We start from the raw sequence: 14,449 nt of genomic DNA, 5'->3' as shown, positions 1-14,449 counted from the left end.
AGTATAGTCAGGACATTACTGATGTAAAAAACAGCACCATCACTATTTGAAAAAAGTAATTTTTGATCAAATCTAGACAGGCCCCATTTCCAGCAGCCATCACTCCAACACCTTATCCTTGAGTAATCATGCTAAATTGCTTGCCATTATATCAAACACAGTTGAAAGCTATTTTGTTCGTTAAATGAAGCTTAACATTGTCTTTGTGTTTGTTTTTGAGTTGCCACAGTATGCAATAGACTGGCATGTCTTAAGGTCAATATTAGGTGAAAATGGCATTAAAAAAACAGCTTTCTCTAGAAACTCGTCGGTCAATCATTGTTTTGAGGAATGAAGGCTATACAATGCTTGAAATTACCAAAAAAACTGAATATTTCATACAAAGGTGTACACTATAGTCTTCAAAGACAAAGGACAACTGGCTCTAACAAGGACAGAAAGAGATGTGGAAGGCCAGATGTACAACTAAACAAGAGGATAAGTACATCAGAGTCTCTAGTTTGAAAAATAGATGCCTCACATGTCCTCAGCTGACAGCTTCATTGAATTCTACCCGCTCAACACCAGTTTAATGTACAACAGTAAAGAGAAGACTCAGGGGTGCAGGCCTTATGGGAGAATTACAAAGAAAAAGCCACTTTTGAAACAGAAAAACAAAAGAAAATGTTAGAGTGGGCAAAGAAACACAGACATTGGTCTACAGATAATTGGAAAAGAGTGTTATGGATCTTAACCCCATTAAGCTTTTGTGGGATCAGCTAGACTGTATGGTGTGTGAGAAGTGCCCGACAAGCCAGCCACATCTATGGCAAGTGCTACAGGAAGTGTGGGGTGAAATGTCACCTGAGTATCTGGACAAACTGACAGCTTGAATGCCAAGGATCTGCAAAGCTGTCATTGCTGCATGTGGAGGATTTTTGAAGTAGTTTAAGAAGTTCTGAATTTTTTTTTTTCAAATTGTAATAGTAATTTTTCACGTTATTAATGTCCTAGCTATACATTGTGATCAGTTGAATGCCAGTTTGGTGAATAAAAGTACCAATTTCTTTCCATAAGAGCAAACTTTTGGCCACCAGCGTATGTAGCTAATGAACATCCCTGAAGTTAACACATTTCTTTTGAAACAAAATACTTATAATTTTCAGTTTTGCTTAAGGTCATTAAATCAAACATATTTCAATAACTGTCCAATAAGTGAAAGGATAGTATTTGGGGTAAAAAGTCCCCCTGTTGCAGGGGCTAAAGGCCCCTGTTAAACACGTTATTTTTATTATTATTATTATTATTATTATTATTTTAAAGCAGGGCGAATAGATTTGTTATTAAAAGTTTCAAAGTGGACTCAATTGACTTATCCAATCATAAAAGAGATTAGTTTGTTTATAGAGTACTTGAGATGTAATAAAATGCCAAATGTGTTTGAAATTAACAGGAAATGGTTTACTTTTTTTCTTAAGTAGTTAATTTGAGCAGGCATCATCTTAATTTGTTACACAAAAAAAAAGCATCTTGGTGTCTCAAAATTATTTGCATTAGTTGACATTTTGCACTAGAACTATTGCCCCTGTATCTACACGATATCACTTTAAACCCCCTAGGGGCCTTTTATCTTTCAGCCTTTTAAGTGTGGTAAAAGGCTCCCTCACCACCTTTTTTTAACACTTAACACTTAATTTTAAGTGAAACAACTTTACGTTATTATTTATTTTCACACAAATTATGTTGCTCCATCAATATTCAATAAAAAACAAGCTACATTTCTGACTGAAATTGAAACTGAAAATTGAATGAAATTAAAAACGATAAATTATAATACATTATTTACAAATATTTATACAATAAATAATTTAATAATTAATGAGCACATATTCTCAAATAAGTGAAAAATGATTTGATTAATACCAATGAGAAATGCAGTTTTCTGAGCCGTTCAGCGCTCATTTCTTTCTCTCATAGGATAAAAAATGTGACTGCTTTCGGGTTGATCACAGCAACTGTAGACCGCCCCCTTTGACGTATACATTTCAGACCAATTACGATTGGACCACTTTTATGTGATTCTAGCCAATCACAGTCACCCAGATCACAGAGCAGGAAGAAAAGATGGCGGCGAGGAACGGGAAGAGTGGTCTACTTGAAAAAGTAAGAAATCTTTATTGTGTCTAGCATTTCTGAAGATGCGTTTTTATTTGTGCAACGGTCTTCTGCGTGCAATACAAGGGATAATTTGACTTTCTCTCCTTTCGCACTCAGTGGTCAGACGTGGACGTTGATGCGACTACAATGCTTGTTTTCATGTCAGCGCCAAAACGGAAACTTGAATAAATGGATACACTTCTGAATTTAGCATTTATTGAGTATTATATGAGCATGTAAATTGAAACTATGCTGCTTAAAATATATTATACATAAATGATTACACAACATTACGGGGATTCGTTACTGTATCTGTTTGACATGAATATCATTACCCTCTTTTTATAGGCGTGATGTATGAACATAATGGTGTGAAAAAGTTAACTTGTCCATTTATTAACAGCTAACTGGACCTTTTAACTCTTGTGCGTCGTAAAAAAAAAAAAAAAAAAAAAAAAAAGTTACTCAGAGATCCTTTGATATCCACGTCAAAAAACTGCCATAATAATAATATTATATATTAATATTATTTTCCACTTTCAATTAGTTAATTTTTTAACCATCATCAGTCCTGATCATAACTACCAAATATTCATTCATTTTCAGAATATTAACACTTTAAATGCCAGTTTGTTTATATAATGCCTCTGTTGTTTTTTTTACATACACACACATTTCTCAATACACAAACAAAACACACCCACACAATTTTAGCTGCATCATTTATTCAACTAGCCTGCAGAGTTCTATAATACAGCAAACAGGAAAAAAGCATGTATTTGCTCCATAGGATAAACAAGAGAAAAATGGTGCCATCTGGTGGAAAATATTAAAAATGAAAATTAAGCCAGGGCTCTGGAATGAAAGCATAATATCATAGAATTAATGATTTTATGCTTTAATGCCACTGGGATCAATTATTGCAGTTTAATGGGTTTCAATTTGGACGTTTCTGTCCTGAAGGTCCTGAGTGTAACTATTTTGTGTACACAGTGTATTATAGATGTATTTTAGGAACTGAGGTTGAAATATATAAATTCCCCCCAAAATATACACCTTTGTCAAAATTTATGCTGTTGGCATTAACACAGCCAAAATTATTGAAAAAATAAAAAAGACAAAAATGTCCCGAAGGTCGCACAAAGGTTAAACCAAAAATCAGTGGTGTGTGTGTGTTTATAATTCAAACTATCCATATGGCTTCAGAATGCAAATACTTTTTTTAAAAATTTTTTTACATTTTTTTATGAAGGACAACAATACTAGGATCTTAAACTTGCCCTGTTAGTTGTAATAATAAATTGCACACTGTATGTTAAGTTTAGGGTTTGAAATTAACTTTGTGGCTCACCTGCCACTCTGGCTAGTAGTTTTCCAAGGTCACTAGCTGCTCAGCATTTTCACTTGCCAAAATCCCCCGCCTCACAAAAAGGGGATAAAGTTAACTGGAGACTGTAACTGTATGCATTTGTTTGGACATTTTATTTGAACAAGAATGATATTAGTTTAGCAGGACACAGGCCTAATGATTTAAGTCCTTTAGGATATCTGAAGGCAAACACGGCCAGTTAGAACAGGAATAGGATAGAGGTCAATATTTTATTTAAAATTCATGAAAGTTTTAACCCCTTCATTAAATTCACCATTGCTCTACTTCTAGCATTGTTTAACAGTGGCATTTGTACTGATATGGCCATTTACACAGGTAATCCCATGGATGGCTCCACATTACTTTGGATTAGGTTAATATAATCTTGATAGTCTTTTCTATAAAAAATAACTACAGTATTTGTTATAAAAATGCAAATAGCCTAAATACATTAAGAACCTGTACAACTTTCACAGTTGTAATAAAAATAAAGTGTAATAGTTTAGCCCTAATAGATTTAATATGAATCTTAACCAGTTACCAGTTAGTGTTACTGCATTAAAATAATTAAATAAAATAAACTTTTAGGATGAATGATGATATGTATTTGTCTCCTTGTCAGTGCTGTTGATAAAGTAGGTGCTGCCTATCTGTTTGAGAGGTTTGACTTTCTCCATAAAGAGATTTCTGCTAGAATGTTCTCTGTAGAATTCAAATGGGTCACATACTGCAAGTTTTGTGCTCTCCGCCTGCTGCGCAATGTCAAGTGAAGCTCGACTGAATCACGCAAGTTTCCCTCTGCGCTGTTCCAGAATTTTGACGATCTTATTTCTGGAGCACGCTGATGTGCGCTGGGGTGGTCACACGAAAGCACGCTTCATTCGCCCCACACAAGCTATGTTTCCATCAACATTTGTTTTTTTGCATTTTAGGATATCGCATAAAACTGCTGGATGGAAACACCAAGATGCAAATAAATCTCCAAAATGCACTTAAAAAATTTATACGTTTGCTTGAGGTGGATAGTTTTTTTTATTCGATAAGAAGAGATGTGCATAAACTATGATGGAAACACATTAACCGAATGAGCTCCTATTGAATTTATTAGGAATAAAAGTTGCGCATCAAAAAGGTCATGTGACTGAATAACTTGTTCATTATTGGAGTAACCAGCGGACCAATCACTGCATCTGAAATGTTGCTCTGATCATCCTGAAAGAACAGTCTAGAAAATCCAAAGCCTACAAAGATTTTGCAGAGCAAATAAGTCAAAAACAAACTTGAACTGTATGGAAGAGAAGGTTTATTGACACTTTTGAAAAATATTTTATAGATCCACACGGTATAGTCATAAGGCTGGATGAGCGCACATATATAGTGCTCAGAAGTGTGTGACGCGCTGTCGCTCCCAAATATGAGACATAGTTTTCGCCCGAATTACATACAAATTTCAGTGCAGGAAAAACCCTGAAAACATCACCTGCCAAAGTGGCTAGTAAAAGTGATGGAGTTACCCGCCACTGCCGATTTTTACCCGCATTTGGCGGGAACACATGATAGTCCCGTCCTTCTTGCAAATGTGGCAGTTAAGCTCAATATGTTAGTTTGTAGTTTACTATCCCTATAACATAATATAACAAGTGTTATTTTGCCAAAAAAGAGAGCAATAAATCCCCTTAGAAAGTGAAGCCTGTTTTAGGACCATTAATATTATTAATATTTATATTTATTTTTTTATTTATTTATTTACATTGTGACATTTTCATAAATTTAAACCAGAGATGAAAATCTTCCTGTCTGGATGCCCTTTTTTTTTTTTTTTTTGTCAAAGTACATTAAAGGCATTACAACAAATACTATTGTGATGGAGCCTAAAAATGTTTCAGTAATTGTTCTTAATTGAGTACAATTGTATTTTAAAGGTGCACTCAGTAACTTTTTGTTTGTATCACTTTCAGTGACACCTAGTGGTGTGGATGCAGCATCATTCAAAATCAGAAGTTTTCTGTTACAGATGCCATTGTAGAAATTCACTATTCACAATCAGCCATGATTAATTTAATCCAAGAGTGAAAGTGTCCAATAACAGGACGGTTACTGAGATTAAGCGAGTAGTATTCAGCTGGTCATGTGATTCTAAAATGGCAGCCCCCATCAGGGCGCCCCTCCCCCATGTAGAATAAAACAGCTTTTAATAGAGTCCTCATCCCATGTGAGGGGTCATGATTTTATACATGTTTCAAAATTATAATTAATTGTTTTTAGTAGTAAAACTTTTTTTAATGGGTCTGGGGAAAAAATTACTGATGCACATTTAAAGTAGGGCTAAAACGAATAAAAAAAAAATTGTCAACAAAAATTTTCATTGTCAGATAGTCATTTGATCTCATTTAACGTAACATGAGATCATACGAAACTCTAATGATGATGCGCGAGAGCAGCACTGCAGCTCGCGCCTGACTAAGGATAGGAACAATTACACAGCTCACAGTCCAGATGTATTCTAAACTTTCCAAACAGCTTCAGGTGATGTAGATCGCAAAGTATGAGGAAATTATACAAAATAACTAAATACAGAAGCACTCCCGTTGTGAAATACTGCAGAGCGGAGCAACCGCTCCGCTGAAGCAAAACTTGCTTGTGGAGCGTCTTTAAAGGAAACAACTCACCGTTATATCTTTAATACATCCTTTATTAAAGTTCAAATAATAAAGAAGCAGGTCATGTAAATGACTACAAACTCCGAAACTGGAATTTCACTATGGTCAGCGCCTCTTCTATGAGTTGCGCGAAGTGTCCAGATCTAAGGGGGAGAGAGATTTATACTGCACCCGGCTGAGGCACACTCTAGGCGAATTCCAATCGAAAGTGATCATCCCTATGCCCTACTCACTACGAAAGACATAGCCCTTGATGTGGGCACTCTGAAGGGAGCATGGCAACACAGTTTAAATGTAGCCGTCACTAAAAGTCTTGTGAAAGGGCCCTTTGTGAAATAAGTTTTGTTTGGTACAACCTTTCGAGTGGCGTCCCCTTCCCGAAGTGCCCTTCAAGGGCGCATAAATGCAGTTTGAAAAAACGCCCTCTGTTGCGGGGATGCTCCTCCCTAGAGCTCTCGCGCTTAACGCAGCTAGATTATATCGTGATATCACGCGACGTTTTGAATCATAATATATGCATCTCTTATCATGAAGAAAATTGGCAATATGCAGCTTTATTAATAAGAGTTTTTATTTTTTATTTTTTATTTATTTTTATTTATTTTTTTTGAGGTAAAGATGGATTGAAGTGAACAGAAAGGTGAGAGGTAGTCTTCGCCCCATTTACACTTGTTTCCAAAGATAATATCTAAAACTAATTTAAAACAATGTACATTTTCTTTAACAGCTATACTGCAGAATAAAAAATGTTATCTGAGAATTTTGAATTTAATATTAAAAATACAAATATTTTAAAATATCTAAAAATCCTTTAAGAAAGATGTATTCACCTGAGAAGCAGCATATAAGATATTTAGACTTGCTTTTAGAGAATAGACCTTGAATATAAGTATATTTGTCTTTACTGCACTCGCAGGTGTATAACCAAGTGAAAAAATACACTTATATACATAATACACTTATATTTAAGATACATTCTCTTAAAGCAAGTCTAAATATAGTATATGTTGCTTCTCAAGTAAATGTATCTTGTTTTAAGGATTTTTGGACTATTTTAAATGGAAAACAAGACACATTGATAACAATAGGATTTTTTGCAGTGAATTTCTTTACTGAATTAAATTTAATAAAAACTATTTTTTCCTTTAATTCAGTGAATGTCATTTAGAGGTATTTTCACAAGATGATTTTGTCCTCTTTATTGTTAGCAAGCACATTTAATATAACCTTTTAAGTCGGGGCACAAGCTGAATAATTGGTTAAGAGCTAATGATTAATCGTTGCAGTAATCGCAGAATAGTCGAATAATCGTTAGATTATCAAAATAATCGTTCATTGCAGCCCTACTTTCAAGTATGTGTAATTTTTTTTTTTTAAACTTTCAAAGTCATGTAGTGAAACCGTAAAAAAAAAAGTAAAAAGAACAAATTGTCAATTAAATCAATATTTTGCCCAAGATCTGTTCACATTACTGTAATGACAATGGAAGGGGGGTCTCATTAAGATCAAAACAATATAAAAATGAGAAAACATAATAATTATCAAACATATGTTTATTTTATTTGTATTTTTTTTGTGTGTCCTGACATGAAATATTCACCAGTTAGATATGTAATGTAAGAAAGTGTTGCTCATTTAATTTACTGATTTCAGTGGAGGATTGATGAAAAGCCTGTGAAGATTGACAAATGGGATGGTGCTGCAGTGAAGAACTCTCTAGATGATGCAGCTAAGAAGGTACGTTCTTTTGCATGTTTACATTTTAATTCTTAGTGTGCGCTTTCTTGCAAAAGTGATGAAAGCATGCGTGTTTGTTTGTTTTCTTTCATTGATCAGCTTTCTTTTTCCACCATAGGTTCTAATTGAAAAATATGGCTATGTTGAGAACTTCAACCTGGTCGATGGACGTCTGTTCATTTGTACAATCTCCTGCCTTTTTGCTATTGTAGCTTTAATTTGGGATTATCTACACCCATTCCCAGAGTCAAAGCCAGTCCTGGCATGCTGTGTTGTTTCATATCCTTTATTCAGCATACCAGCTTCAAAATGGATTGTTTGCATTGGAGATTTAGTAATATAAATTAAATGTAAATTAGGTCTTACTTGCTTTGTAATCAGACCAGAATTTGTCTGTACCATTTAGAGTGCGGTCACACTTCGCGCTACATTCACTTCCATTCATACATATCCGAACAAGGGGGAATGCAAACGCAAGCTTATGCAAATTTTTTGTTCCTCCATGTACCAAATGTGTTCTTTGATCATAATCTTGACCAACCGTTTTGGAGATTTCAGTCTTTCCCCATTCAAATAGGTAGGAGCTGTACTTTTATGCCACTTGTTTCCATAGAAAATAGGTGCCAGGGAAGGTTCCTAAGATGCCAGCCAATTGGATCTTCTTGAATGCGAACTACTCACCTACTCCACTTAAGTCACCTTTTCTGAAATCAAATTTGCACAAATTGTTTGGTACAATTTTCTATGTTTTCCTTATTTAAATCACTTGAAACATTTACTTCAAGCTTAAACACATAAAAAAAAGCTTTAAATACAACAAAAAGCTTTAAATACAACAAACATATCAACTGAAAATATACATCTGGGCCACCTGCTATGACTTTCTCACCTTTTTCACCTCTGATGAGTTTGCGTCCCTGTTGGTAGTTTCGCATGCACAAAGTCTAGTGTGACCGCTGCTTAAGGCTAATTTTGTTGCTTCATCCTTGGAGGGAAAAAAAATTTCTCAATAGTTCTTTACCTTAACAGATCATCACATACTTCATAATGATGGGCATTTTGACCCTGTACACTTCTTACAAAGAGAAGAACATCTTCTTAGTGGCCGTGCAGAAAGACCAAGCTGGTATGGACCCAGATCACGTTTGGCAGCTCTCCTCTAGTCTAAAAAGGTAATTTGTCTTTGTTAATTATTTAGTGGTGCTAGTTATTGTTCATACTTAAGGTTAAAGAATACTTGGGTTTTCAGCATGCTGCTATGTCTGCACAGGCTAGAATACTTGCGTGAGATGTAACAGAAAGTGGATGTTCATAAAGAATGTTCAGATTCCTAATGTCTAAGTATTAAAAATCAATGCATAATTCGTCCCACACCAATTTTGCCTCAGACATTAGTGATACCTCTAATCTTCTAGTTTGTTGAGAAGAGGTGTGCTTATTCCTAAGGAATTGGAATTATGATTTTGACTGAAAGATCCCTTTACTTGAAGGAGGGACCTGAGCCATATCTAGAGACCAGAATATAATATGCTGGGTTTCCATCCCTGTATTTTTCCCAAATTTTGGAATATTGCATAATAAAATGCAGGATGGAAATGCCAAGATGAGAGTAAAATCTGAAAAAAATCTCTGTGTATAATGGATAAGCACATGCGAATAAACCATGATGGAAACACATTTTCCGAATATATTCCTTTAGAATTTTTGGAAAATGAATATAGATGCAAATAAAAAAAAATCAATTAATGGGCAGAATACAGACAAAAGAATGATGATTAGAGAGGCATATCTTTCTTTGGGCAGTTGTGTGAAAAGCATTTGGCTGCAGCATATCAAACAACAGAGTAAATGGGCACTTAATAGAATTTGAGTAGATTTGATTCCTTTCGTAGACTAATTAAACAAAAAAAATCACATGACATGTTCTTGGAAAATGTCTCTACTCGAACAACCGTGCAGATGTAGATACGTTTGCAACAGCTTGCTAATAACTCTGCATGCCGAAGTGTTCATGTTGACGGATCTTAACTGACTGAACAGTGTAACTGGAATTAGCTGTCAGCTACAAGGTAGGTGGAGCGCCAGGTCACACATGCTGATGACGTGGACCAATGACAGTAAGGTGTTTAGCAGCCATTTAGAAGTTTTCTTGAAAGTCCGCACTGGTGAGCTGTTTGAACCACTGAATCAAAGTAAAAAACAACATAGTTTTGGCCAGATGTTGTTCTAAATGACGTCACACCGGTTCGTTCTTCGGTTTCTTTTGAAGTATGACATAAGGCGTCTACCACTGAACGCTAGCAAACATGAAGTTATTTTGTGCCAATTTTCCAAGAAGTGACGATTTTCTTCTCTTGAAACGCGTGGGATTGAAATGCTGCTTTATCTGCAAATTGTTTTTGTGATATTCCGATTTTGCACTTAAATTCATAATTTAATTGGAATCTTAACAATAGAGTCTTCAGGGTGGACGGTGGGCTCTCTTGACATCGCGATGGGAGAAAGTTGCCTGAAGTTGTTCCTGGCAGGCTTCTCAACCTTAAAGGCTTTATATGATTAGGGTTGGGGCATCTGCTGCCTGCCAGGAACAATTCCAGGCACCTTTGTACAGTGGGCTTTTGACCTGGACTTGTAAGTAACCATAGCAACTGTACAGAGTTGGTAAAACAACTCTGAATACCATAGGAACACCTTAGCACCATGCATATTTTCATTGTGTATTTGATGGGTACTATACTGATTGCAACTAAATGACTTGTTTCCATTAGGTTTGATGACCAGTATACGTTAAGAATGTCCTTCACACACGGGAAAACAAAGCAGACGAGGGAGACTGAGTTTACAAAGTCTGTCGGGGCATTCTTTGATGAGAATGGAACGTTGGTGATGGATCAGTTTGAAAAATGTGCCTCAAAGCTTCATGACACATTGACCATAGAGAAGAAGTCAAAATAGCATTTAGTCAAAAATGATGGAACCAGCCCTCAGCGTTCCAGCATATGTGGTAACATTGGCTCTATAGTGGGACAAAGCACTATAAGATGTTATTCAGGCTTGCGTGTGTTATCAGAGTTTAGCTCTCAACTGTAACATTCAAGGTTAGGAAAGTTTTTTTTATTATTATTATTATTGCTTATGTTTATAAAATGGTCCAATTTTTTGTTTCATTGATCATCTTTTTTTTTTTTTTTTTTTTATTTAAAATTTTTTTTTAAGGTTCAATTTATACATGTGTTTCAGTTTTATGATCTTCTAGAAGTAGTTCACCCAGAAATGAAAATTACAACATTTACTCAACCCTAGTTGTTGTTTTTTTGTGATCCACGGCAGAGCTAAACGGTTTTGGAATAGCATGAAGGTATGATCTATTCCTTTTGAAAAGTGAAAAGCCACACAATTTACCTAATATGCATAGAAACAGTGTTCAGTATATCATGTCAGCATATTTTAGGTATCAATTAAACAGAAGTGCTGTTGTTTAGTAATCACACACTCATTGTCTGAAACGCTTTTTTGTACAATTGTGAACCAGTGTAAATATTGTCCAGAGAGCCTTATTAAATGTGACTTCAATGTTACATATTGTGCTTTTTTCCTATTCTGAATTTATCTGTTGTTAAGGCTTTGAAGGACAACAAAAAGCAAGAAATCTATCTGTTGTGTTGTCCCCTTGGCTGCTTTTGATCCTTTTTTGTTTGGCCATTTAATTTTGAACCAGGGATAATCGTTTTATGTTCCTTTTTTTGGAGGTTGAATGTGGATCAGTTTTGACCTGTTTTCACACACATTTTTTCTGTCAACAAATTTTCCTGCAGATTAATAGTTTCATAATTTCTTTTGACAAGGTTAGAAACAACTGGATGCAGATTCTTTCTCCATAATGTGAACTAATAGGCCTACTAAATTTCACAAAAGACGTCTTTGCGGTTTTTGTTTTAAATATTTTCAGCTTCAGCTACCCATATTATTGTATGTGCCTGTTCTTCTCAAACAAAAAAAGTTATAAAATAAAAAGGCATTTTTACATTTCTGTTCACCTGTCTGATCTTTATTAATTAGAACTTGGTCACATTCCAACTAAAACTACATTTGAACTGGTTAACCCAGTTGCAAGTACGATTAAGTCAAATTCCGGTTTCTAGAAATATGAAAAGTCATGAACAGTTTATTCGAAATATCCACTGTTACAGAATATTACAGTGCATATTCAGCAAAAGAATCTGTCGTCTCATCCCAAAAATGTTTCTTCGATTGCTTGACTCTGCTTGTTTCACCCAGAATTAGTTTTGTTTGGGCATGCACAGATATAAAGGCATATTCAGTTACAATGGATATTACGAATAAAATGGGCATGACCCAAAAATCAGATTATACAGAAATAAGAGGTCACTGGATTTACCCAAATTACTGTGAATGATATTCCACAAATTATGTTTTATTAACAAACATTAATAACAGTGGATTATAGGTTTAGCTTGTATGTGCTTGTCTTCTCAAAAAAAAATGAAAAAGATATAAAATGACATTTTTACGTGTTCACATGTCTATCTTTATTCACTGGAATATGGTCACATTCCAGATTTACACGTTACAGATGTGTCATGTGAACTGGTTAATCCAATTGCAGTATTAACCGGATAAAGTAAAAAGGTGGGTTTCTAGATGTACGAATAAGACAGCTGCAATATGCTTTTATGAATCGGAAATTTGTCATGTGAACACCTTATCAGGAAATCACTAAAAGAAAATATTAAAGTGGATATTCAGAGAAAAATCTGTCTTGTTTCAAAAATGTTTCTTCATTTGCTTGGCTTTTTGCTTGCTTCACCCAGAATTAATTTTGTGTGGGCATGCACAGATATGAAGAAATATTCCATGACCCATAATTCAGATTACACAGGCATATGCCAGAATCCAAATTGAAATATTTAGAAACCAGAATATTGGCTTAATCGGATTATGGCAATTAGATTAACGTGTTTTCTTGATGCACACATAATCGTAATCTCAGCATTCCGATATGAAAAATAATTTTCTTGTGCACAGTTCACAACAAAATAGAATTTTCTGACTGTTTTCAATTACAAACAATGAGTGTCAATCATTCCAGTGTCTGATCTGGTACTTGCAATTTAAAGAAATAACAGGTCTTCATACCACTTTAAATGTGAGATCTGCACATTAGGTGATGCAAAATATTTAAGTCATTGCATTCAACAAAACTACTACGAATGAGATTCCACAAATGACATTTCTCAAAAACAGTCACATTTCTGCAACCAGTCACGGACAAGCCTTGTGACATGTCACACTTTCAGCCTTTTAGAATGCTAGTCTGTGCCCCAGATGTTATTGTGATGGCAGTGAGCATGGCGTAAACAGATCTGTGGGGGCTTGTTCCATTGTGCTTCTAACATGCCGCACCGCCCGACTAGCAAGTGCACAGATGGAATGACTCCCCATCCAATGTGTGTGTGTGTGTGTGTGTGTGTGCACGTGTCTGTTTATATGCATGCCTCTACCAAGCCCCACCACTCAGAAATACACAATGCATTGCATTTGCTGTTCATTACAAATATCCAAAACATGCACTCCCCTAAGTGGAACTGGGAATGTGGTTTATAACCCTTTGAAACAAAATGTGACCGTTTTCAAAGTCTGACACATTTAGATTATCTGCATTTTAAATAAATTTCTTGGCAAACCCTTATGACAAACATTGCTGCAAATTTGACACATTGTAAAGCAATGTTCTGTGTTTAATAAATATTACGCATGCTGTCAATTACCATAGAAAACGATTTCAACTCATCACTCAATTTGTAAAATCAAGCAAAACCTTTAACAGTTATGGATGTAACTTATGAACATCTATGGGCAAGGCATCGTTACAATACACACTGTTTCAAAAGTATAACACTATACACTCACTGAGCACTTTATTAGGTACCTGTACACCTACTTAATCATGCGATTATCCAATCACCCAATCGTCGTGCAGCAGTACAATGCATAAAATAATGCAGATACAAATCAGGAGCTTTAGTTAATGTTCACATCAACCATCAGATTGGGGAAAAAAATGGATCTCAGTTATTTCAACCATGGCATGATTGATGGTGCCAGACAGGCTGGTTTGAGTATTTCTGTAACTGCTGATCTCCTGGGATTTTCACGCACAACATTCTCTAGAGATTACTCAGAATGGTGCCAAAAAACAACCAGTGAGTGGCAGTTCTGTGGACGGAAATGCCTTGTTGATGAGAGAGGTCAACAGAGAATGGCCAGACTGGTCTGAGCTTACAGAAATGCTATGGTAACTCAGATAACCCCTCTGTACAAATGTAGTGAGCAGAATAGCATCTCAGAATGCACAACACGCCGAATGTTGAGGTGTATGGGCTACAACAGTAGAAGACCACGGGCACTTTATTAGGACCATAGTGTTCCTAATAAAGTGCTTGGTAAGTGTAAGTTCACTACAATGAGACCAAAGTGATAACATTTCTCTGATAAAAAACAAATACAAGCTGGTAATTATTTTTCA

At 35.3% G+C, this 14,449-nt stretch overlaps 1 protein-coding gene across 1 annotated transcript; it reads left to right on the top strand.

The window, feature by feature from the left end:
* Window positions 1–2,073: 2,073 nt before the first annotated feature.
* Window positions 2,074–11,928, top strand: LOC127430339 (signal peptidase complex subunit 2-like). Its single transcript, XM_051680074.1, has 5 exons — window positions 2,074–2,142; window positions 7,819–7,902; window positions 8,021–8,173; window positions 8,932–9,074; window positions 10,671–11,928. Exons 1-5 carry the CDS (start codon window positions 2,104–2,106, stop codon window positions 10,855–10,857), a joined length of 606 nt encoding a protein of 201 aa, XP_051536034.1. The 5' UTR covers window positions 2,074–2,103; the 3' UTR covers window positions 10,858–11,928.
* The last annotated feature ends 2,521 nt before the right edge of the window (window positions 11,929–14,449 follow it).

This window comes from Myxocyprinus asiaticus, chromosome 39 (genome assembly GCF_019703515.2).
Source record: "Myxocyprinus asiaticus isolate MX2 ecotype Aquarium Trade chromosome 39, UBuf_Myxa_2, whole genome shotgun sequence".
Lineage (NCBI taxonomy): Eukaryota > Metazoa > Chordata > Actinopteri > Cypriniformes > Catostomidae > Myxocyprinus > Myxocyprinus asiaticus.
This window is presented reverse-complemented; position numbering and strand designations above follow the sequence as displayed.

Excerpts from the sequence above, each read along its gene's own strand:
- LOC127430339 (XM_051680074.1), top strand. The coding sequence starts at position 2,104 with ATGGCGGCGAGGAACGGGAAGAGTGGTCTACTTGAAAAA. Across the intron at positions 2,143-7,818 it reads AGAGTGGTCTACTTGAAAAA|TGGAGGATTGATGAAAAGCC; the intron begins GTAAGAAATCTT and ends TACTGATTTCAG. Across the intron at positions 7,903-8,020 it reads TAGATGATGCAGCTAAGAAG|GTTCTAATTGAAAAATATGG; the intron begins GTACGTTCTTTT and ends TTTCCACCATAG.